Here is a 26,828-nt window from a genome sequence, read left to right on the forward strand (position 1 = left end):
AGGGCAGACAGGTATTGCGTGAACCAAGGACTATATCTATTCCTAGTTCTACATTTTTTGAGAGGGGCATGCTTATTTAAGATGGTGAGGAAGGCACTTTTAAAGAATAGCCAGGCATCATCTACTGACGGGATGAGGTCAATGTCATTCCAGGTTACCCCGGCCAGGTCGATTAGAAAGGCCTGCTCGCAGAAGTGTTTCAGGGAGCGTTTGACAGTGATGAGGGACTTTGAGACAAGTCTCTGAATGTCCTTGAGTGGCCCAGCCAGAGCCCGCCTTGAACCCAATCGAACATCTCTGGAGAGACGCTCCCCATCCAACCTGACAGAGCTTGAGAGTATCTGTACAGAAGAATGGGAGAAACTCCCCAAATACAGGTGTGTCAAGCTTGTAGCATCATACCCAAGAAGACTCGAGGCTGTAATCGCTGCCAAATGTGCTTCAACAAAGTACTGAGTAAAGGGTCTGAATACTTATGTAATTGTGATATTTCAGTTTTATTGTTTACATTTTTTGCAAACATTTCTAAAAACCTGTTTTTGCTTTGTCATTATGGGGTGTAAATTGATGATGGGGAAAAACAATTTAATACATTTTAGAACAAGGCTGGAATATAACAAAATGTAGAAAAAGTCAAGGGGTCTGAATACCTTCCGAATGCACTGTATATGATACATGCATCTTAGTTCATCATGGAGTCAACTAGCATGTTAAATATGATCATTGTTCGTTACAAACACAAACTATTGCAATCCACATAGCTTGGCGTATTGCCAATGAATGAGTTTTTAAAAAGTATGGTGTGATGAAACAATCTGCAGTTGTTAGCTGAATGTCCCAAAGGAACTCTGAGTCAATGGTTTCATCAATTGAGTTGTTATCTATAATTTCTTCATAATAGCAGTATTACAATACAGGCTATTGAAGGGGTGGGGAATAATTTTGACTCGAGGGCCACATTGGGATTTCGAAAGGGGGCCACAGTTTTTTGGGGAACGATTTTCTTGCCAAAATAATTTTGCAGGCCAGATAAAGGGCAGTGATTTGACAATCATTTCTACATAATTTCTATCTAGTTTTAGATGTTCAAATGTGACCCGGAGTGTTATTTAACCCAAAATAATCATTCCCCCCCCCAACCCTGGGTTAGTTACTTGGATTCAGGAGTAATTAATCAATGGAAAGAAGGATATATTGTAATCTGACTGATGAGGTCTGGGCTGTTCATTGACAGTGAGCACTTAAATGTTTGCATCGAAAGCCCATGCTAGACATACCACACAAGCCATTATGTCTGTGGTTTGAAAGAAACCTGTGCTGGTAATTGGAAGTGAGTACTTGAAAGAGCTACACTTTATTACTGACGTAGCCTACTTATTTCAACTCACTATGAATGCATGGACATTCAGAGATGCTGAAGTACAAGATTAAAGCCAAACCAATTAGGAATGAACATTTGTAATATAGGGACCTATTCCTGATGGGGTCTGATCAATGGCAGGGTGTTTATACATATCGATTGAATCAGTGGGGAGGACGGACCTATTTTTAGTCACAGAATGAGTCCTGAAGCTTTGTAATGCGCACCTGTGATGAATGAAAGTCCTACTTGGCTCAAGCTCTGAAATCACTTCACAGGAAAGCGAGCTATGGTGGTGGCACAGAGGCAGTTATAGATTTGGTCATTGTGCTGCACAGTGATGGGCCCCAAAGTGGCATGATGAATCAGTGTACTACTAAGAAGTGTCAAAGATCCATTAATAGCTCGGCATTGAACATAAAATTGGTCATCAAAACAGATTTTCATGAGGACAGAATAACATTCATCTACAGCTCTTTTGGAATGTGCTTGTTTGTTGCTGTTGTCAATAAAGGCAAACAAATCTAAAGAGATAGTTCAAGGGTCATGACATAAAAATAACACATTGGAAGGGTTTTTACTTGGGAGGGTTTTTACTCTATAAGCCAAATTACCAATTGCTGTTGAGTTGACGAATAAAAAAAAAAGTATCACGCAAATTGAGAATGCCTCGAAATTAACTGTACCTATTCAATCAAAAAGGGACATCTGTACCAAGAAAACAAATGATTGGAAATAAAAGTATAACTTTTTTAAACTTATGCATGTGGTGTTTGAATGTATTAATAAAACAGTGAATGAGCAGTAAGCCATCACATTGAGTAACATGATGACTGACCTCTTTAGAAAGCCGTGTGAAGAGGTCTCCCCCTCTGAGGAAGTCTAGAATCAGATACAGCTTCCCCTCCGTCTGAAAGGCTGGGCCATAAAAACAACATATATGGTCACCCAAAATACATATTCTCCTTCGCTCATGACATGCAATAAAATGAAAACACTCCAAAGTGCAAGAGGCGTCACTACAGTTCATGGTTCGATTCCAGGCTGTATCACATCTGCCATGATTGGGAGTCCCATAGGGTGGCGCACAATTGGCCCAGTGTCGTCCGGGTTTGACCGGGGTAGGCCATCATTGTAAATAAGAATTTGTTCTTAAATGACTTGCCTAGTTAAATAAAAGTTAAATAAATCAAATGTAAAAAATGACAATGAGGCTCAGAGACGATTTGGCAGTTTTAAAGCCAATTTCATGCAATTCTACACATTTAGCTATCATATGCTATCTGGGGGGCCCACAACCAGGGGGCCCACAACCCAAATTAAATAAATTTGGTTGGGTACCACCTGGAGTTTGGGGTGCCCCGGGGCATGTGCCCTATGTGCCCGTTCAGTAATACGGCTCTCCTTAAAAGGTACATGTCAAGGCAAACCTTTTTTTCCTGGTATAATTTTGATATTATGGTCTTCTCGTGTATTCCTATCATCTGCTTTGTTGAGTGCATCCGTTTGCCTGGGGCTGCTGTGGCAATACTCAGAGCATGCTAATAAATAAGGAGGTAAGGTGCTTTGAGACGGAGTGATGGCTTACGCTGTCTGAAGGGCTCCAGACGTCACTGAAATGTTTAGAGGGACGTGCCAAGCCTTATAAAACGCTTGGAGAGTTATTCAATGCAAGAACCTACTCCATTTGATATCACAATGTGTTTCTGCCTGCTGCCTAATGGCAGAACCATTCCAACAACTGATGGCTAAAGAAAATCTCGTCACATAATTATTTGGCTGTCTTAACAAGAGGGTTTTCATGTCTCAATGTTTGTTGTATGTATGTGTGCCAGTCAGAACATGGTTACATGGATGAGAAAGACGGCACTTGGGAAATACGCTCACCATAATGGAGTTTGACTATGAAGGGGTGGTTGACTTCAGCCAGAATGTCTCTCTCCATTTTGGACCGCACCCGATCCCGAACTGAAAAACAGACAAAGCTTATCAAAATGGTGGTAATGAATTAAGATACTTGTGGAACTGAACAGATGTGGACAAAAGCTATACACATACAATCCATTAGAGTTGGGCCGGTATCCGACGATACTGTATAAAATACCTCAGGTATGAATTTCTATATTGTCAAAACTGTTGATACTATGAAAATCTGTAAACCACTCAACCATGCATATGGAACTTCTCCCTCACTAGTCAGCCACTTACCTAATCAGTGCATTGGGTATGTCATCGCATAATCGAGACAGAGTGAGCTAATGCAATGACTTGCTGCATTATGCTCATCTATCTGCATTACCTAAGCCTTCTCCCTATGTCACCTGAGAAATGGAGGTCAGCTACTTCGTTATCAATAATAATCAAAATCATAATCCCCTCAAGCACCTGTGCTGCAATGCAGAATATAATGCCAGCTTCCTCTTGCAATGGCTCTCTGCTTTGCAGAGGACATTCCTGCAGCTGTGCCTGTATTATGTAAGCAAGGAGAACATCATCTCCATTTCCTGAGACAGGGCCAAAAGGCTGCATTTCATTATCCAGAGCAGATCTTTTTTAAATGTAAAGCGTTTGACTGAGATTAGTTGAGTACAGGAAACGTAAGATGTTTTTGACTGAGATTTGATGAGTATAGGAAACGTGAGATGTAAAAAATAAAAATAAAATAAATGAATATATATTTTATTACTTATGCCGGAAAACCAGTTTGGCTGGATAGGGAATTAAATCATACCCATATCATGTCTGTTTACTGTAATAATATTATGCTCTTAGTAAGATTGGTCCGATGAAAAACATACCACTCTTCGAAAGTATCAGAATAAGTACCTTTTAGCGTTGCTTTCCTTAATACTTTCATGGCATAAAGCTGTCCTCTGTCAGAGCCTTTGATTTTTCTCACCAGGAACACCTATGGAGGAGATTAATATCAGATTGAACAGTAGGGGAAATGTGACGAATGCATAGATGCGAACACCTTAATTCAGGTAGCTATATGTTTACCTTTCCATAGGAGCCTTGGCCTAGCACTTTCAGCAGCTCAAACTGGGAGGGGTCTGCCTTTTCAAAGCCCTCTTTGGTGTGCTGGCTGATGTCGATCTCTTTCAGGATGCCATCGTCCTGCAGGGAAACAGATGGCCCTCATATCAAATCAATCACGTGATTATAGGAATACCAAGAACACCCATGTCATTCCAGAGACACAGGGAGAGCCAGAGGGGGATTTAGTCAGATGTCCAACCTAGAGAAGTCAAATTTGATCAGTGCAAACAGAGACTACTCAACATAATCATGAATTGACATGTTACAGCTAGTATCATGAGTATACAAGTGTCAGAGGAAACTCAGCATTATTACATCGAAGGATAGAACATGCACATTGCTATTACACTTTTTGCCCTTAGTATCTTCAATCTCCATGTTAACTGGTGACAATAGGAGGATTTGAAACAGATGTTGTAGGCTAACAGTCAGAGTGTGACCTTGGCTACAGAACCAGCCAGTAGTCCATCCTGTTCCCCTCTTATCAGTGGAGATTAGTGTGGCCATGTTTTGCTTGAGTGGGGCTATGTGGCTGCCAAACGGGAGATCTTAAAAGGGAACACTCCGGCTATTAATGCTGTCTTCATGACGTGCCTCTGAAATATGCCGACCAGGCATGTGAGAGTCCTGCCCTGACCGTCGCTGATTGATGCAGAATCTGCCACGCTGACTAAGCAGAGAACATGGTTAAACCTGTTTATCTCACTCAATACATACAAGTACAACAAACAGTTACATAACCCTTTGCATACAATATATCATTGGGATGAAATAAAAAGGATGCTTTTCAAATCCATATGCTGATTTGTCCCTTATGGTTTACGTTAACCTATAACTTCTCCTTCACTTTATGATGTTGAACACAGCATTGAATAGGAAGGAAATCATGTATCATGTAGCTGAAGAATCAATGGGTTAAGGATGGCCTCTATAGGGGCTCTAGAAAATAAAGGCAAATAAATCAAACAATGGGATTACAAATGCTCTGTAGCTATCCAAGGTGTCAGTCCCATGGGCTTTTTATATTTCCAAACCTCTAACACGGCAACAGTCCGCTGTCTAAAAGTTAACAAAGAAATGAGTCATGATGCCTTGTACAAACAGTGATACTCCACAGTAACCGGTACACAATCCATTAATACTAAACTGTGCAAAAAAATAAACATCCCTTTTTCAGGACTTGGTCTTTCAAAGATAATTCGTAAAAATCCAAATAACTTCACAGAACTTCATTGTAAAGTGTTTAAACACTGTTTCCCATGCTTGTTCAATGAACCATAAACAATTAATTAACATGCACCTGTGGAACGGTTGTTAAGACACTAACAGCTTACAGACGGTAGGCAATTAAGGTCACAATTATGAAAACTTAGGACACTAAAGAGGCCTTTCTACTGACTCTGAAAAACACCAAAAGAAAGATGTCAGCGTCCTTGCTCATCTGTGTGAACAAGTCTTAGGCATGCTGCAAGGAGGCATGAGGACTGCAGATGTGGCCAGGGCAATAAATTAAAATGTCCGTATGGTGAGACGCCTAAGACAGCGCTACAGGGAGACAGGACGGACAGCTGATCGCAGTGGCAGACCACGTGTAACATCCCCTTCACAGGATCGGTACATCCGAACATCACACCTGCGGTTCAGGTACAGGATGGCAGCAACAACTGCCCGAGTTACACCAGGAACGCACAATCCCTCCATCAGTGTTCACACTGTCCGCAATAGGCTGAGAGAGACTGGACTGAGGGCTTATAGACCTGTTGTAGGGCAGGTCCTCACCAGACATCACAGGCAACAATGTAGCCTATGGGCACAAACCAGACAGGAATGGACCAGACAGGACTGGCAAAAAGTGCTCTTCACTGACGAGTCTGGGTTCTCTCTCACCAGGGGTGATGGTCGGATTCACGTTTATCGTCAAAGGAATGAGCATTACACCGTGGCCTGTACTCTGGAGCAGGATCGATTTGGAGGTGGAGGGTCCGTCATGGTCTGGGGCGGTGTGTCACAGCATCATCGGACTGAGCTTGTTGTCATTGCAGGCAATCTCACCGCTGTGTGTTACAAGGAAGACATCCTCCTCTCTCATGTGGTACCCTTCCTGCAGGCTCATCCTGACTTGACCCTCCAGCATGACAATGCCACCAGCCATACTGCTCTCTCTGTGCGTGATTTCCTGCAAGACAGGCATGTCAGTGTTCTGCCATGGCCAGTGAAGAGCCCAGATCTCAATCCCATTGAGCACGTCTGGGACCTGTTGGATCGGAGGGTGAGGGCTAGGTCCAATAGGTTTACTATTCCAAATGTCCGGGAACTTACAGGTGCCTTGGTGGAAGAGTGGGGTAACATCTCACAGCAAGAACTGGCAAATATGGTGCAGTCCATGATGAGGAGATGCACTGCAGTACTTAATGCAGCTGGTGGCCACACCAAATACTGACTGTTACTTTTGATTTTGTTCAGGGACACATTATTCCATTTCTGTTAGTCACATGTCTATGGAACTTGTTCAGTTTATGTCTCAGTTGTTGAAATCTTGTTATGTTCATACAAATATTTACACATGGTAAGTTTGCTGAAAATAAACAAGGTTGACAGTGAGGACTTTATTTTTTTGCTGAGTTTAGTTAAAGCATCAGTTTTGTTTTCCAAACGAGGCCTTTTTTTTTAAATAGAATAATTGGAAGAAAACTATACCATTTTAGATTACAGAGAATTGCTTTATTATCCTAAAGATCAAACTAATGTTAAGTCTGTGGGGAATATTTTATTTATTTTTTTATTTTATTTTTTTAAACATTACTACTACACATCAGAAAGAAAGCGAGAATGGATTTAGTTCAGTTCCACTTAACAGCCTTTCACATTATTCTAAAATACTGGAATGGAAAAGAAAACATTTACCTGTGGAGGGAGTCTACTTGGTAGTACTAGTAGATTTTCACAGTACCCAATCAGTCTGTTGTTAAATCAGTCTTTTTAAAAAGACACCAGTGCAGATTATCTTATTGAATCAAAATAATAAAACAACCCTTGTCCAACTATTACTCTTTACTAATAAACATGGATGACAGAGGACATGCGTAGTGTATTCTGAACACCAAGATTTGTTATCTGGGTCAACATCTGTTGATGGTGTGTATTTCAAGATAATCTCTTTGATTGAAAAAGTCAATTTGACAAAATGTCTCAGTCGGTTGGAAAATGGTGCTTGCAATACAATAATTTTGGGTATGATTCCTGCATGGGCCATTCAGCTATTTGACCATGACTTCATGTTTATGCATCCTAATGGTAGCTTGGTAGTTATACTGTCAACTCTGATAGCAGCTATACCAGTTTACTATTCCAAACCATCATCATCATGAATTCCGTGCATGCCGTTTGTAAAGGCTGATCATTCTGTGCATGCTGTTTGTAAAGGCCGATGACCTACAGTATACTGTACTTTCCAAGTCAAAGTAGGAATTGAGTTAAATGTTACCACAGCAGTTCATCTCTCCCCTTAATAATCTCAGTATCATGGCAAAAAACAGTCAAACAGGGATTTAGATAAACAATAACACAAACATACCAATGGTCTGATTGACTGCCATCTGTCTGATGAGTCTATCTGACTTAGTACAAGATTCTCCCTCAAGAAAACTACCCTTCATTTCATGGTCTTGGGTAAACTATACCTAACTCCCACAAGGGTTTGTCTTCATCCAAATAAAGTATTAATGACAACAACAATATAATGAAAATCACTTTGCGATGCAAAACAGCATCATTGTCTTGTGAGATGAATGACACAGACAGAATAACTCAAGAGGCAATCATGGAGTAAAATACCCCATCGTCACAAGCGCTCAGATATCTAAATCCATCAGGTATTGTTTTGAAAATGGTTTCCATATATGTATTTGTATGCATTATGTTAATCATGCTTAGCATGCCTCAGTGTATTGCAGATGTGCAATATTAAATCCCCTACGTCAATTGTGCAATACTAAATCCCCTACGTCTAGCGTGCAATACTAAATCCCCTACGTCTAGCGTGCAATACTAAATCCCCTACGTCTAGCGTGCAATACTAAATTCCCTACGTCTAGCGTGCAATACTAAATCCCCTACTTCTAGCGTGCAATACTAAATCCCCTACGTCTAGCGTGCAATATTAAATCTCCTACGTCTAGCATGTAATATTAAATCCCCTACGTCCGGTGTGTGATGTGAATGTCTGTTTCCTGGTGAAGGGATTGGGGTTTGGTACATGATGACTACATATTATCTCAGAGAGGCTGGTCTGTCTGAACATCTTGCTATGAGACACTCAGGAAGGATTACAAAGAGACGTCAAAGTGAATGTGATTTCTACTGATAACTGCACACAGCATTCTGGAAGACAAACAGTCACAAGCAGTGACATGTCTATAACTCCCCAGCAATGTTCATACAAACAGTACCATTCACTAACACTTTGAGCCCAACAAGTCTGAAAACATTTGCACCGAATACAACAGTGAAATGCTTACTTTACAAGCCCTTAACCAACAATACAGTTAAGAAACAATTGTGTTAAGATAGATATTCTTTTTTTCTTTTTTTTAAATAGAAAAATAAACAATTATTAAAAGCAACAATAAAATAACAGTAACAAGGCTATATACAGGACGGTACTGGTACACAGAGTCAACGTGTGGGGGCACAGGTTAGTCGAGGTAATTGAGGTGCATGCTATACAGAGAAATATGTTGTGAGTAGGGTAACAGCCTCAATTTGTCGGGGCATGGCCTCTACAAGGTGTCGAAAGCGTTCCACAGGGATGCTGGCCCATGTTAAATCCAATGCTTCCCACAGTTATGTCAAATTGGCTGGATGTCCTATGGGTGGTGGACCATTCTTGATATACATGAGAAACTGTTGAGTGTTAAAAACCCAGCAGCGTTGGGTGCGCCTGGCCGGTGCGCCTGGCACCTACTACCATACCCCGTTCAAAGACACTTAAATATTTTGTCTTGCCCATTCACAATCCATGTCTCAATTGTTTCAAGGCTTAAAACCTCAAAAAAGGATCTTGGCCTTTAAAAAAAAAAAAAAACACCTAAAATGACATACCAAAATCTAACTGCCTGTAGATCAGGACCTGAAACAAGGATATCCATATTCTTGATACCATTTGAAAGGAAAAGTGTAGAAGTCAGTTCCTACATTTGAAAATAAAAATTGATTTTATCAAACAAAACTTACATTTTGTGTCTGGGATCCCCAGGATGACAAATCAGAGCAAGATTACTGAATGTAAGTAGATTATTTACCTTCAGAGGTGAATATATCAAAACAGTTGCTGTGATAAAAGTTTGCCATTCTAGTCACAGAGCACGTTAGCAACAACCGTCCAGGTATAGGGACACCGATCCCGTAGAGGTTAAAAATCCTTTGTTAGCCTGTCTCCTCCCCTTCATGTACACTGAAGTGAAGTGGATTTAACAAGTGACATCAATAAGGGATCATGGCTTTCACCTGGATTCACCTGGTCAGTCTGTCATGGAAAGAGCAGATGTTCTTAATGTTTTGTAGACAGTGTAGTATATAGTTTTGTATCGTACAGAGTTCCACACATAGTAATTTAATAGGATATCTGTGGTTCCACCACTTTAGAAGGCATTCCAACTATGCGGGAATACCTTGTGCCTTTAACCATCGCACAGCATTCAGCACCATGGATAGCGTTGCGATCAATTTGACATTTTGAATGGACAAAAGACTAATCGTCGATTCAGCACCACAGCTGCTGAACAGTGCCATGCCCAGGTAGCTTTGCAATGTGGCGAAGAAAAAGGTGAAGATTGCAATCACTTGTGTAGTGGTTGGGTTTGACATGTTCGTCTACTGTTCCAATTCCCATTCCCCCCAAAACTTACAATTGTAAAACTAGGCCTAGAGAATACGTTTCAGATCTTGGTTTCATGCTTAAATATTTCAGTCCAAATCTAATAAAGAATTAATAATTTGAAAGGGTCAATCTGCAGTTCAAACAATAAAGCACTCATCCGGCCACCGTTGTGGGTAAACAGCTTACTGATGGGGCTGGAGAAATGTAACCTCTCTCAAATTCATAGACTGGGATATAAATGCAAGGACTGACCATCCATTTGATCAATACGATAATTTTAACCATGTTTTGAAGCTATACAATGTTTGTTTACAATTAGATTGTTTACAAACAATGGAGTAAAACAAGTTTATATTTTGGGTTCTGATTGGGTTAAACTGTTAAACTAAGCTCAATAAGCAAAAAAAGTTGTATTCTTCAAGAATCAATATAAGTAGCCTACATAAAAATAAAAATAAATTAAGCAATCGCAGATTGCCACGTAAAAACAAATATGGATTCTTACAAATTATTCATCTCTTAAAATATAATAGCTACACCAAATCCAGCCTGCATTAGGCTTATTTTAGGCTATTCTTAATCATGTGCACCTTAATTTGGGAGAACAGACTCGTGGTAATGGCTGTAGCGGAATTGTATCAAATACATCAAACATGGTTTCCATGTGCTTGATGCCAGTCCATTCGCTCCGTTCAGCCATTATGAGCCGTCCTTCCCTCAGCAGCCTCCTATGCATCTCAGTAACAGTTGCAATAAGACCAAGTACTGAATACATTTAGGGCAGGGGTCCCCAATTACAGTGCCAGCCATAGTGAAGACATCAAAACTATGAAATAACACATATGGAATCATGTAGTAAGCAAAAACGTGTTAAACATATTTTATATTTGAGATTCATCAAAGTAGTCACCCTTTGCCTTGATGACAGATTTGCACTCTTGGAATTCTCTCAACCAGTTTCATGAGGAATGCTTTTCCAACAGTCCAAGGTCCCACATATGCTGAACACTTGTTGGCTGATTTTCCTTCACTCTGCAGTCCAACTCATCCAAAACCATCTCAACTGGGTTGAGGTTGGGTGACTGTGGAGGCCAGGTCATCTGATGCAGCACCATCACTCTCCTTCTTGGTCAAATAGCCCTTACACAGCCTGGAGGTGTGTTTTGGGTCATTGTCCTGTTGAAAAACAAATGATGGTCCCACTAAGTGCAAACCAGATGGGGATGGCGTATCGCTGCAGAATGCTGTTGTAGCTCTGCTGGTTAAGTGTGCCTTGAATTCTAAATAAATCAGTGTCTCCAGCAAAGCACCCCCATACCATCACACCTCCTCCTCCATGTTTCATAGTGGGAACCACAAATGCAGAGTTTATCCGTTCACCTACCTCGCGTCTCACAAGGACACGGTGGCTGGAACCAAAACTCTCAAATTGACTCAGACCAAAAGGACAGATTTCCACCTGTCTAATGTCCATTGCTCGTGTTTCTTGACCCAAGCAAGTCTCTTCTTATTATTGATGTCCTTTAGTAGTGGTTTCTTTGCAGCAATTCGACCATGAAGGCCTGATTCACACCATCTCCTCTGAACAGTTGATGTTGAGATGTGTCTGTTACTTGAACTCTGTAGCATTTAGTTGGGTTGCAATTTCTGAGGCTGGTAACGCTAATGAACTTATCCTCTGCAGCAGAGGTAACTTTGGGTCTTCCTTTCTTGTGGCGGTCCTCATGAGAGCCAGTTTCATCATAGCGCTTGATGCTTTTTGCAACTGCACTTGAAGAAACCTTCAAAGTCCTTGAAATTTTCCAGATTGACTGACCTTCATGTCTTAAAGTAATGATGGACTGTCATTTCTCTTTGCTTTTTTTGAGCTGTTTTTGCCATAATATGGACTTGGTCTTTTACCAAATAGGACTATGTCCTGTATACCACCCCTACCTTGTCACAACAAAACTGATTGGCTCAAACTCATTAAGGAAAGAAATTCCACAAATTAACTTAACAAGGCAAACCGGTTAATTGAAATGCATTTCTGGTGACTACCTCATGAACCTGGTTGAGAGAATACCAAGAGTGTGCAAAGCTGTTATCAAGGCAAAAGGTGGCTACTTTGAAGAATCTCAAATATAAAATATATTTAGATTTGTTTAAGACTTTTTTTGTTACTACATGATTCCACGTGTTATTTAATAGTTTTGATGTGTCGACTATTATTCTACAATATAGAAAATAGTAAAAATAAATAAAAACCATTTAATGAGTAGGTGTCCAAACATTTGATTGGTACTACACTGCTCAAAAAAATAAAGGGAACACTAAAATAACACATCCTAGATCTGAATGAATGAAATATTCTTATTAAATACTTTTTCTTTACATAGTTGAATGTGCTGACAACAAAATCACACAAAAATTATCAATGGAAATCAAATTTATCAACCCATGGAGGTCTGGATTTGGAGTCACACTCAAAATTAAAGTGGAAAACCACACAACAGGCTGATCCAACTTTGATGTAATGTCCTTAAAACAAGTCAAAATTAGGCTCAGTAGTGTGTGTGGCCTCCACGTCCCTGTATGGCCTCCCTACAACGCCTGGGCATGCTCTTGATGAGGTGGTGGATGGTCTCCTGAGGGATCTCCTCCCAGACCTGGACTAAAGCATCCGCCAACTCCTGGACAGTCTGTGGTGCAACGTGGCGTTGGTGGATGGAGCGAGACATGATGTCCCAGATGTGCTCAATTGGATTCAGGTCTGGGGAACAGGCAGGCCAGTCCATAGCATCAATGCCTTCCTCTTGCAGGAACTGCTGACACACTCCAGCCACATGAGGTCTAGCGTTGTCTTGCATTAGGAGGAACCCAGGGCCAACCGCACCAGCATATGGTCTCACAGGGGGTCTGAGGATCTCATCTCGGTACCTAATGGCAGTCAGGCTACCTTTGGCGAGCACATGGAGGGCTGTTCCCCCCCCCCCCCAAAGAAATGCCACCCCACTCCATGACTGACCCACCGCCAAACCGGTCATGCTGGAGGATGTTGCAGGCAGCAGAACGTTCTCCACGGCGTCTCCAGACTCTGTCAAGTCTGTCACGTGTGCTCAGTGTGAACCTGCTTTCATCTGTGAAGTTCACAGGGCGCCAGTGGCGAATTTGCAATCTTGGTGTTCTCTGGCAAATGCCAAACGTCCTGCACGGTGTTGGGCTGTAAGCACAATCCCCACCTGTGGACGTCGGGCCCTCATACCACCCTCATGGAGTCTGTTTCTGACCGTTTGAGCAGACACATGCACATTTGTGGCCTGCTGGAGGTCATTTTGCAGGGCTCTGGCAGTGCTCCTCCTGCTCCTCCTTGCACAAAGGCGGAGGTAGCGGTCCTGCTGCTGGGTTGTTGCCCTCCTACGGCCTCCTCCACGTCTCCTGATGTACTGGCCTGTCTCCTGGTAGCGCCTCCATGCTCTGGACACTACGCTGACAGACACAGCAAACCTTCTTGCCACAGCTCGCAATGATGTGCCATCCTGGATGAGCTGCACTACCTGAGCCACTTGTGTGGGTAGTAGACTCCGTCTCATGCTACCACTAGAGTGAAAGTACCGCCAGCATTCAAAAGTGACAAAAACATCAGCCAGGAAGCATAGGAACTGAGAAGTGGTCTGTGGTCACCACCTGCAGAAACATTCCTTTATTGGGGGTGTCTTGCTAATTGCCTATAATTTCCACCTGTTGTCTATTCCATTTGCACCACAGCATGTGAAATGTATTGTCAATCAGTGTTGCTTCCTAAGGGGACAGTTTGATTTCACAGAAGTGTGATTGACTTGGAGTTACTTTGTGTTGTTTAAGTGTTCCCTTTATTTTTTTGAGCAGTGTATATATAAACATTGCTTTTCCTCAGATAACTTGGGTCGCCAAATAAAAATCACCCGCAAGCTGTATTTGGTATTGGAGAAACCTGGTTTCAGGAAAAATCCATTTGAATTGCAATCACTTTTTGCAGTCGTGGAAAAATTACTCAAGTATGACAATTGGGTACAAGTAAAGATATCTTAATAGAAAATGACTCAAGTAAAAATGAAAGTCACCCAGTAAAATAGTGCTTGAGTAAAAGTATAAAAGTATTTGGTTTTAAATATACTGAAGTATCAAAAGTAAATGTAATTGCAAAAATGTACTTAAGTATCAAAAGTAAAAATCACTTCAAATTGCTTATATTAAGCAAAGCAGACAGAACAATTCTTGTTTTTTTTAAATTTATGGATAGCCAGGGGCACACTACAACAGTCAGACTTCATTTATAAACGAAGCATGTGTGTTTCGCGAGTCCGTCAGATCAGAGGCAGTAGGGATGACCAGGGATGTTCTCTTGATAAGTGCATGAATTGGACCATTTTCCTGTCTTGCTTTTGGGAGTCAGGGAAAATGTACAAAGTCAAATGTACATTATTTTCTTTAGGAATGTAGTGAAGTAAAAATAAAAGTTGTTAAAAAATATAAAATGGTAAAGTACAGATACCCCAAAAAACTACTTAAGTAATACATTAAAGTATTTTTTACCTAAACACCACTGACTTTTTCACAGCATCCCTTTTGATTTAAAAGATAACTTTGCATACATGTTTGCCTATTGAAGAAGTTGTCAGATTTTTGGACCTGAATGCCAAACATTCAGGAGATAAAGGTGCTCAAAGTTGACTCATTTTGCATACCCCACCCTACCATGAGACATCCATGTCTTCGTCACTGGAAAAGATAAACGGTTGAGTTTGATATAATTTAAAAGCTTACAACAGGGTTGTCAAACTATTTCAAATGTCTTGATAAAAAAAATTAAATAATGCAAATTATCGTAAAACGTGTGAACAAAATAAAACAAATCATATTAGCATACGTTGTAGCTTAGACCCTATTTTACATCATCTGAGATTTTTGTGTTGTGTCCGCCATCGGTTGAGACACAACATGCTCTTGAATACAGGGAGGGTGTCATTTTAATCAGAAACATAATTCATAGAACGGACCAGTCCCTTAGGACCACTGGAATTGATCTGATCCACCATTGACATTTTAATTTAATTGAAATTGTAACTTCTAAATTACTACCACAAAGATGGCTGCCGGTCCACTCACCGTCGAATGTCAACTTATATGGTCATGTCCATTCTATTATCTACTGAACAAAAATAAAAACACAACATGCAACAATTTCAATGATTTTACCGAGTTACAGATCAAATAAGGAAATCAGTCCATTTAAATACATTCATTAGGCCACAATCTCTGCATTTCACATGACTGGGCAGGGGCAGAGCAATGGGTGAGCATAGGCCCACCCACTTGGGAGCCAGGTCCACCCATTGGGGACTGGCTGAATGCGTTTTTCCCCACAAAATGGCTTTATAACAGTCAGAAATACTCCTCAGTTTCATCACCTGCCTGTGAGGTTGGTCTCAGACGATCCCACAGGTGAAGAAGCCAGTGTGGAGGTCCTGGGCTGGCGTGGTTACACGTGGTCTGCGGTTAGACGTACTGCCAAATTCTCGAAATTGACATTGGTGTCTTATGGTAGAGAAATGGACATACAATTATCTGGCAACAGCTCTGGTGGACATTTCTGCAGTCAGAATGCCAATTGCACAAATCTGTGGCATTGTGTTGTTTGACAAAACTGCACATTTTAGAATGGCCTTTGTAATGATCATGCTGTTAAGTCAGATTCTTGATATGCCACACCTGTCAGGTGGATGGATTATCTTGGCAAAGAGAAATTTTCATTAACAGGGACGCAAACAAATTTGAGAGAAATAATCTTCTTGTGTGTATTGAAAATGTCTGGGATATTTTATTTCAGCTCATGAAACCAGCACTTTACATGTTGCGTTTATATTTTTCTTCAATATACATTACATTTCTATGATTTTAATAGGTTTCCTATGGAGAATTGACAGTATCATTTAAAACAGATATTCTGTTGCTGTTTTTCTGCAAAGGGACCAGGACGACTGATCCATGTAAAGGAAAGAATGAATGGGGCCATGTATCGTGAGATTTTGAGTGAAAACCTCCTTCCATCAGCAAGGGCATTGAAGATGAAACGTGGCTGGGTCTTTCAGCATGACAATGATCCCAAACACACCGCCCGGGCAACGAAGGAGTGGCTTCGTAAGAAGCATTTCAAGGTCCTGGAGTGGCCTAGCCAGTCTCCAGATCTCAACCCCATAGAAAATCTTTGGAGGGAGTTGAAAGTCCGTGTTGCCCAGCATCAGCCCCAAACCATCACTACTCTAGAGGAGATCTGCATGGAGGAATGGGCCAAAATACCAGCAACACTATGTGAAAACCTTGTGAAGACTTACAGAAAACATTTGACCTCTGTCATTGCCAACAAAGGGTATATAACAAAGTATTGAGATAAACTTTTGTTATTGACCAAATACTTATTTTCCACCATAATTTGCAAATAAATTCATTTTTCTCATTTTGTCTGTCATAGTTGAAGTGTACCTATGATGAAAATTACAGGCCTCTCATCTTTTTAAGTGGGAGAACTTGCACAATTGGTGGCTGACTAAATACTTTTTTGCCCCACTGTATAGGATGTACTTCACACACCCGACAAGGCCAAAATCTCTGTCAATGGCAAGAGAAAGAGACGCAGGTACAGAGGACACAGAGTGGGGTGCCTCGTAAGGATCCGCCGATGGCGAGTGGGAAATCTGCCTTTACCGTCAGTATTACTTGCCAACATACAATCATTGGCCAATAAATTAGACGAGGTACGATCAAGAATATCCTACCAACGGGACATCAAAAACTGTAACATCTTGTGTTTCACAGAATTATGGCTGAATGGCGACAAGGATGTTCAGTTTGCGGATTATATGCTGCACTGGCTAGATAGAACAGCACACTCCAGTAAGATGAGGGGGGGTCTGTGCATATTTGTAAACAACAGCGGGTGCACAAAATCTAAGGAAGACTAGATTTTGCTCGCCTGAAGTAGAGTATTTCATGATAAGCTGTAGACCGCACTATTTGCCAAGAGAGTTACCTATATTTTTTGTGGCTTTTTATTTACGACCACAGATAGATACTGGCACTAAGACCGCACTCAGTCAGCTGTATAAGGAAATAAGCAAACAGGAAACCGTTCACCCAGAGGCGGCGCTCCTAGTGGCCAGGTACTTTAATGCAGGGAAACTTAAATCAGTCGTAACTCATTTCTATCAGCGTTTTAAATGCACAACCCGTGGGAGAAAAAATATAGATCACCTGTACTCCATACACAGAGTCGCATACAAAGCTCTCCCTCTCCCTCCATTTCTCAAATCTGACCACAATGCTATCCTCCCAATTCCTGCTTACAAGCAAAAAATAAAGCAGGAAGCACCAGTGACTCTGTCCATAAAAAAAGTGGTCAGATGAAACAGATGCTAAACTACAGGACTTTTTTGCTAGCACAGACTGGAATATGTTCCGGGATTCTTCCGATGGCATTGAGTACACCACATCAGTCAATGGCTTTTTCAATAAGTGCATCGAGGATGTCGTCCCCACAGTTACTGTATGTGCATACCCCAACCATGGATTACAGGCACGGAAGCCATTGATTACAGGCAACATTCACACTAAGCTAAAGGGTAGAGCCGCCGCTTTCAAGGTGTGGGACACTAACCCGGAAGCTTATAAGAAATCCTGCTATGCCCCAAGATGAACCATCAAACAGGCAAAGCGCCTATACAGGACTAAGATTGAATCGTACTACACTGGCTCCGACGCTCGTCTTATGTGGCAGGGCCTGCAAACTACTACAGGCTACAAATGGAAGCACAGCTGAGAGCTGCCCAGTGACACGAGCCTACCAGTCAAGCTAAATCCCTTTTATGCTTGCTTCGAGGCAATCAACACTGAGGCATGTATGAGAGCATCAGCTGTTCCGGACGACTGTGTGAACACACTCTCCATAGCCGATGTGAGTAAGACCTTTAAACAGGTCAACATTCACAAGGCCGCGGGACCAGACGGATTACCAGGATGTGTGCTCCGGGCATGTGCTGACCAACTGGCAGGTGTCTTCACTGACATTTTCAAAATGTCCCTGATTGAGTCTGAAATACCAACATGTTTCAAGCAGACCAACATAGTCCCTGTGCCCAAGAACACAAAGGTAACCTGCCTAAATGACTACAGACCCATAGCACTCACGTCCGTAGCCATGAAGTGCTTTGAAAGGTTGGTAAAAGGCTCACATTAACACCATTATCCCAGAACTCCTAGACCCACTCCAACTTGCATACCGCCAAACAGATCCACAGATGATGCAATTTCAATTGCACTCCACACTACCCTTTCCCACCTGGACAAAAGGAACCCCTACGTGAGAATGCTATTCATTGACTACAGCTCAGCGTTCAACGCCATTGTGCCCTCAAAGCTCATCACTAAGCTAAGGATCCTGAGACTATACACCTCCCTCTGCAACTGGATCCTGGACTTCCTGACGGGCCGCCCCCAGGTGGTGTGGGAAGGTAGCAACACATCCGCCATGCTGATCCTCAACACTGGAGCCCCTCAGGGGTGCGTGCTCAGTCTCCTCATGTACTCCCTGTTCACCCATGACTGTGTGGCCAGGCACGACTTCAACACCATCATTAAGTTTGCAGACGACACAACAGTGGTAGGCCTGATCACCAACAACAACAAGACAGCCTATAGGGAGGAGGTCAGAGACCTGTTCGGGTGGTGCCAGAATAAAAACCTATCCCTAAACGTAACCAAGACTAAGGAGATGATTGTGGACTACAGGAAAAGGAGGACCGAGCATGCCCCCATTCTCATCGACGGGGCTGTAGTTGAGCAGGTTGACAGCTTCAAGTTTCTTAGTGTCCACATCACCAACAAACTAGAATGTTCCAAGCACACCAAGACAGTCGTGAAGAGGGCACGACAAAGCCTATTCCCCCTCAGGAACTAAAAGGATTTGGCATGGGTCCTCAGATCCTGAAAAGGTTCTACAGCTGCAACATCGAGAGCATCCTGATTGGTATGGCAACTGCTTGGCCTCTGCCCACAAGCACTACAGAGGGTAGTGCGTATGGCCCAGTACATCACTGGGGCTAAACTGCCTACCATCCAGGACCACTACACCAGGCGGTGTCAGAGGAAGGCCCTAAAAATTGTCAAAGACCCCAGCCATAAACTGTTCCCTCTGCTACCGCAGGGCAAGAAGTATCGGAGCGCCAAGTCTATGACCAAAAGGCTTCTCAACAGCTTTTACCCCAAGCCAGAAGACTCCTGAACAGGTAATCAAATGGCTAACTGGACTATTTGCATTGTGTGCCTCCCCCACCAAACCCTCTTTACGCTGCTGCTACTCTCTGTTTAACATCCGCACATTGGCTACCCAAACTATATGCACTGTGTCCCGCCAACCCCTCTTTTACGCTGCTGCTATTCTCTGTTTATCATATATGCATAGTCACTTTAACTATACCTACATGTACATATTGTCTCAATTAGCCCGACTAACTGGTGCCTGTATATAGCCTCGCTACTTTTATTTTCACTGTCTTTTTACAGTTGTTTTTATTTCTTTACTTATATATTGTTCACCTAATACCTATTTTTTTTACTTACAATTGCACTGTTGGTTAGGGCCTGTAAGTGAACATTTCACTGTAAGGTCTACACATGCGGTCTACACAGGCGCACATGACAAATAAACGTTGATTTGATATCAGTCTCAACCATTTATCTTTTCCAGTGGTTGAATACATGGATATGTCATGGTGTGGGTATAAAAAAGGGGCCAAATTTGAGCACTTTATATATCTCTTGAATGTTTTGGTTTTCAGATCCAAAAAGTCACTTTGAGCACAATGGGCAAATATGTAAGGAAGGTTTCGTTAAAAAAAGTGGGGGGGTGCTGCCAAAATGTGAATGAATTCAAATGGGTTTACCCTTTAGTAAAAGTATGTTATTTATTTTTGTATAGCATAAGATCAAATCAACCAATCGAATGAGAAGCAAAAACACAGGTAAGGAAACAAACAGTTCTGAAAATCAATCTGCAAAAGAGCATTCTGGGAAATATGATTTGAGCAAACATGAATTTGTAATTTTACTCAAGTTTATTCAAATTCAGCTAACTTCTAGCAGTTTGTTGTGTAAACAACACATTAGCAAAAAAATATTTACCTTTTCAATTCCACTCAAACGCACAGATTATCGTTGATTACACCATTAGTTGAATTGTTTTTTTGTGTGTGCGTGTAATACCATGCTAGACAGAATTAAACATGATTTTTAATGAAAATGTTGTGCAATGGTAGTCTACAAAGCTTGTCAAAATGCGGAAATTGTACTGGCAAGTGTAGCCTAATATCGGGTAACAAACAAGACCGACACAAGGTACCACAACAGCCTACCACAACATCATTGAGTGACAGCAGTCAGTGGCAGCTGAATCACACCTTTAGCAAACAAGTATTCTGCGTTATGGCACATACAGCCACAAAGTAGTTGGGCAGTAAACAACAATACACTTACCTCTAATCTGCAGAGGTTCGAGTTTTTGGACCGTGACTTCTTCTGAAGGTAGACGGAAAACCATCTCCTAACTGTAAATTTCTGCATGTTCGTGTCCATTGTGTGCCCCGCTTCAGATCTGCATTGTCAGTTTGTCTTTGCTCAACACCTAAATCCAGATCAGTACACAACAATAGAGAGGGATTTAGTTTCCTCCCAGCCACTCTCTTCTAATCCACTTCCTATATGGCAGATAAACAACCACCAGGAAAACCAGCGATTTGGTCACTGTTGACACCACTGCAGTGTCCGTCCGTCCTTGCTACAGCGCAATGCTTTGATATGCACAAGTATTTCGCTACATCCGCAATAACATCTGCTAAACACGTGTATGTGACCAATACGATTTGATTTGATTTGACAGTGCCATCCAAGCAGCAGTGATTCTGGCGATTACGGTCCTCAGCACCCGCCGCTATCCCTTTTGTCCCGCTGAATCAGCACGGTGCAGTCATGCAATGTGAAGCAAGCGAGGGCTCCCCTCCTCCCCAACATTCAGCTTCTTCTTTTCGCGCCCAATCAAACAGGACTCTCACCGTTGGAAGTACAGAACTCCCCCTTCTCTGACAACAGAGAGCAACTAATCCACATGTTCATGATACACCCCTACCTCATGTAGATATCAAGAAGGGTGGACACAGACTCAGAGAGCAGCATGCAATGTTGGTATGAAGCCCAGTGAAATTACGAGACGTCTCATCTGTCGTCAGGCATGTTAGGGATGCATGGATCACAGGTGAATGTTGTGGTGTTTTTAAGGCTGTGTTTACACAGGTAGCCCAAACATGTACATCCTCCCACCCTCAGAATAAATTAAGGTTGGAGTGTCGGCTGATTAGGTGTCTGCTTCAGACAAGGATCAGCTAAGAGGAAATCAGATTTTAAACATTGATGCCATATTTATAATTCTATAAAATATATCCAACTAATTGTACAATAAAGTGAGGGAATTATTTCCACTGATGTCCTATTTTTTTTAAACATAAATACATATACAATTACATGGATACAGACACATAGAAACGATAGAAACGTTATACTGTTCACACATTAACCAGCTTTTGACATTCGTTTCATAAGTTGTTATGGTTGGTATGGGTTTGAGTTGCTGTGGTAGTTTCCACTCAACAGCACCAGTATATAAAAATGTTCTTACCACATACTCTTATTTAAAACAGTGCATTTTAGAGAATCTGGCTATGGTTTTATACTGGTGGACATCTCTAACAAATGAAAAATAGTTGGACAGAAGCTAGGGGACTGAGTCTGTGATAATTATGTAGACCAGACCAAGTGTAATTAATACTACTCATTTTTTCCACAGATAGCCAGCCTATCTGGATCAAATGCTCGACCTTCAGATGCTATGAGGGGGAGTTTAAGTACAATTCTTACAAGCTTGTTTTGGCTGATATGTAGTTTATTCTTGAGATGTTTGAGGCTGCTGGTGAACCATGATGTGAAGTCATAATCAAAGTTACACTGGACTAGAACACTTGCCGTGCATATTAACTGTGTCTATAGCTAGGTTTCCATCCAACTGGCAAAATATTTTCATGCCAACATTCTAAAATCTGTAGAAAAACAATATGCACATTTTCCGTCAAATCGAGTATGTGTGTAAATACGTAGTGCGCATAAAAATGACTTTTGCGGTTAAATTCCCAGGTACTGATAATGTTGCTTAGGTATAGTGAATGTGCCCACTCTGGTATTTGCACATGCGCTCTAGTCAACAGCGCATAGATACAGTGCGGGTATAGCGTACATGATGAGATTATTATGGACAAAAGGTGCGAGAATGTTTTATTGTCAAACGGCAGTCAAGCATTGATCATCATGTCACCAGAATAAGACCCTCGAAATTTATTGAAAGGAGCATCAAGCTCATCACCGTGGACTTTCACCACCCTGTGAAGTTAATCATAATTTATTTAATCTGTAAGAAATTGCATGCTTTCCCATGATGTTGTGACATTTCTTTATCCAAAATGTACGTTACTCACATAAAGGTTGGATGGAAACCTGGTTAATGTCAAAGCCATTTTGAGGGTGCTGGAATTATATTTTGGATGAACGTGCCCATGCCTACATCAGACTTTTGCAGTAGCCTAATAATATTAAAATATTGTGACTGGTTGTGTTTATGCTACATATAAAAGGTAATACATTTTAAAAGTTAAATGACAAATATTTAGGCTATATTGAAGCGTTAGGTGTTAGGTGTGCGAGGAATATCCGCCCAGATTGGAGGAGGAAGAGCCTTCTCACTTGAAAACAATAATGCAATTATTCATAGCATTGTGGTATTGTCGGCTAGTCTAGGTGGGATAATTGTATTGTCCCTAAACAAGATCAATAGGGGAGCTTTTTGAGCTGAATGTCTCATGTCTTGACTGTTCTTTCATGCACAATGATGCACCTGGCCTCCCCGCTACCTATCAAACTATTCCTATTTGTTCTTGTGGATTCATATTGAACATTGATGCAGCTTTGAATGCTTGTATGTGTGGTATGATTGATAGCTAGCCTATTGCAAATCTGGACAAATTATCCTCCTACTACTATTGTCACTAAGAATGGTGGACAGAGGGCAGGATAGATACAGGATAGATGAGGAAATTATATAGAGTAAACCCTGCAAATCAGTGACTGTTAACCTGGGAAAAAACACACTACCCTCCACGGTGCCCAATAAAAAGAAACACAACTGCCCCAAAGCAAAAAGAAATAAATAAAGTTAGACAACCCTCCCCCAACCCAGTAAACTAATGGTGTTTTCTAATGCAAGAAATAGACCTCTGAACCTTTCACCTATTACTACTTGTCAGGGCAAGGAGATTGAGGTTGTAACCTCATATACATATCTAAGAATTTTAATTGATGACAGCCTCTCTTTTAAATTGCATATTCAACAATTTACAAAAAAATTGAAGGTGAAATTGGGATTTCATTTTAGGAATAAGGCCTGTTTTTCTTTTGAAGCCAGAAGGAGGCTAGTATCAGCTACATTTATGCCTTTACTAGACTATGGGGATATTTTATACATGAATGCTTCTGATCAGTGATTGTGATCAATTGACACTCTTTACCATGGCACTTTGAGATTTATTTTAAACTGCAAAACCCTTACGCACCACTGTACTTTGTATACCAGGGTTGGCTGGCCTTCTCTAGTCACTCGTAGGCTCAGTCACTGGTATACTTTTATTTACAAAGCCATTTTGGGTTTACCACCTTTTTATTTGTGCATTTTTATTGTTGAGAAGTGTGGTGGGTACTCTCTTCGTTCGCTGGACTTTATCCTGCTAACTGTTCCAAATGTCCGAACTGAATTTGGTAAAAGAGCTTTTATGTACTCTGCGCCATCGTCTTGGAACACCTTACACAATACTTTTAAACTGGAAGAACTTGTCCCGATTGGTATTTTTAAATCACTGATGAAGGATTTTGAGGCTGATTCCCTGACCTGTCAATGTTTTTAATTTGCTGTTTTATACTCTTGTGAATTCAATGGTTTTTACTAGATTACTTGTAGTTTTTCATGTTGTCTGTCTAATGTTTTTGTAATGACTTGGTGCTGCCTATCTTGGCCAGGGCGCTCTTGAAAAAGAGATTTTAATCTCAATGAGCCCTTCCTGGTTAAATAAAGGTTAAAAAATAAAAACTTTTTTATTTTTGAACTGTCCCCAGGAAGATGATTAAGATCAAATGCAAACAACCTTTACAAAATTAGAATGCCGGTAAATCACTAATTTGAAATGTATAACCCATGTACTCAATTGAAATGTACAATCAATCTTGCTAGTGTGCATTGAGAATCCTAACGACCTCTTAGGAGTAGCTCATTATATAATGTACATTAGTTTATCAATATGGGAGCCATTATGAGGAGAACTCCATTAGGCCTACCATCTAACCCCATGACCTCTGTCTATACTGTAGAGGGTCGTCACAGCACAGCTACAAATACATAAACAACTTTGAATTGGTTTACTGTGTAGAGATTGTTAATGAAATGATGCACACACTTAGCTAGTTTATGCAATGACGTATTAGGCCTACAATACAGTGAAAGTATCTTTGTAACTGGTTAAAGTGGTACCTAAGCCAATGCTTTGTTACAAATGTACAAATCTGATGTTGCAGAGCCACATTGAAACCTTCAGATATAACATATTTTTTATCCTTCTGCATGTGCAGCTTAGAGGTAGTGAGGTGAGAAATACCCATTGCAGTGGATCAGATTTTTTTTCACACTCAAATGTTCCACATTCATCAGAGCATACTTACAGTATATGAACATCCAGACATAGCTTATGTCAGGGACTGTTGGGAATAGATTGCACTTGTACCAGTACAATCAAACAGTGGTAACAGTTGTTACCAGCCCTATAGGGACGCTTGCTTCTGTTCTCACAAAGGGGACAATGCCTCTAAGAATAACAAGCTTATAATTAGCAATGACCCAGTCCCAGACTCACCAGGTCATCGTCTGATCTAAGCCTGATCCAGAGGCTATGGGGGGAGGACAGGACACCAGACCAGACGTTGTCAGGGGGCATAAACAACTTTTCATACACCTGTAAGTTAAGGATAATGATATTTTCACCAAATCTTGTGAAAAGCATAATTGGGACAAATGTGTCACTATTTTCCAGAAGCCTCTACAGTTGTTTGTTTAAAGCAGAAGAGTACTTTTATAGTCGTTAAAAGGCCTGCATACACTGTATGTGGTGAATCTTCAGTAAATGTGAACATTTCCATAATACCTCATTCCTTTGGACAACACAAGGCATGTGGGACAGACTGCAATTTATTACACCCTGGTGGGTTTTAAATTCCTAAACAAGACTGCTAAATAGCTAATCAACTGGCTTCCCGTACTACCTGCATTGACCCTTTAACTAACTCTCTTGCACTGGCTATGGACACACACACACTGGACTCAGTCACACATACTTACACTGACACCCAAACACACGCTGCCGATACTTATTTTACCCTTACCTACATGTTCAGTACATAGCTACCTCAATTACCTCATACCCCTGCATATCAACACGGTACTGGTACTCCCTGTATATAGCATGTTATTTTCTACTCCCTATATATGGCCATCTTATTTTACTACTTATTTTTGTTTGTTATTCACTGTCACTATTTCTATTTTTTTCAATTGTATTTATTATCTTTAACTCTGCATTGTTGGAAAAGGACCCGTAAAAAGCATTTCACGGTTAGTCTACACCTGTTGTCTATGAAGAGTGACAAATAAATTTACACCCTGGTGGGTTTTATATTTGCAAATAAAAAACAGAAACATCTGAGTGATTCTGCGAGAATCTGTCCATATGTTAATATCTGTGAAATACTACAAACAACGAGATAACGAGTCATCCACAAATGCGGTAATGGCACAAAATATCATACCTAGAAAAAGCCAAAGACACACTTTAGATTGGAATTTCATGGAGTACTGTCTGACAAAGATAATAAAGGTCTCAAAACCAATCTTTCATATCTTTGAAGAGTCATTGCTGTGAATATATTCCTTATTGGTGTGACTTCAAAAGAATGTCAGGATTTGACATGTAAACCCACTTTAAAAAGTCAACACCCTACTTTTCAATGATAATGTCAAGACTTCAAAGTGCATGCTTTAGTGGATATAAGCACCTAAAAATGTTCCCCTTTGGAGCAACCGTAGAGCAAAAGTGTTGCGGTCTGTTTCTCAAAACAAACATCAGAGAGGATTTCATTCAAAAAGCTTTACCGTGTCTTTCTTGACATACCCGCTTTCCATACAGTAATTTACCTGGAAGGGATTGAACCATCAGGTTTCTTATATCTGACTGGGATTCATGATACAGAGCTGTTCCCCCATTAAAGTATTTCCTAGTTGCAATAATGTCCTTAGAATCTGTTCAATATGTATAAGACATGTCTATATGCAATTTCTTTATT

General features: G+C 41.0%; 1 protein-coding gene across 2 annotated transcripts in view; it reads right to left on the bottom strand.

Annotated features, from left to right (window-relative positions):
* The window catches only part of LOC115113027 (ribosomal protein S6 kinase alpha-2-like), a 54,484-nt gene that overhangs the window by 22,746 nt on the left and 4,910 nt on the right, over nt 1-26,828 (bottom strand). The window contains exons 1-5 of one of the 2 annotated variants that reach the window (XM_029640213.2): nt 20,823-21,429; nt 4,361-4,477; nt 4,187-4,268; nt 3,248-3,328; nt 2,199-2,278 (exon numbers count right to left, since the gene is read on the bottom strand). In XM_029640213.2, the coding sequence (XP_029496073.1) occupies nt 2,199-2,278; nt 3,248-3,328; nt 4,187-4,268; nt 4,361-4,477; nt 20,823-20,921 (459 nt within the window). In that variant the 5' untranslated portion in view covers nt 20,922-21,429. Of the gene's footprint in view, nt 1-2,198; nt 2,279-3,247; nt 3,329-4,186; nt 4,269-4,360; nt 4,478-20,822; nt 21,430-26,828 lie in introns of those variants that run through there. The other variant, XM_029640212.2, reaches the window with a different exon arrangement.

The sequence above is a fragment of the Oncorhynchus nerka genome, linkage group LG28, assembly GCF_034236695.1.
Source record: "Oncorhynchus nerka isolate Pitt River linkage group LG28, Oner_Uvic_2.0, whole genome shotgun sequence".
In the NCBI taxonomy this organism is placed as follows: Eukaryota; Metazoa; Chordata; class Actinopteri; order Salmoniformes; family Salmonidae; genus Oncorhynchus; species Oncorhynchus nerka.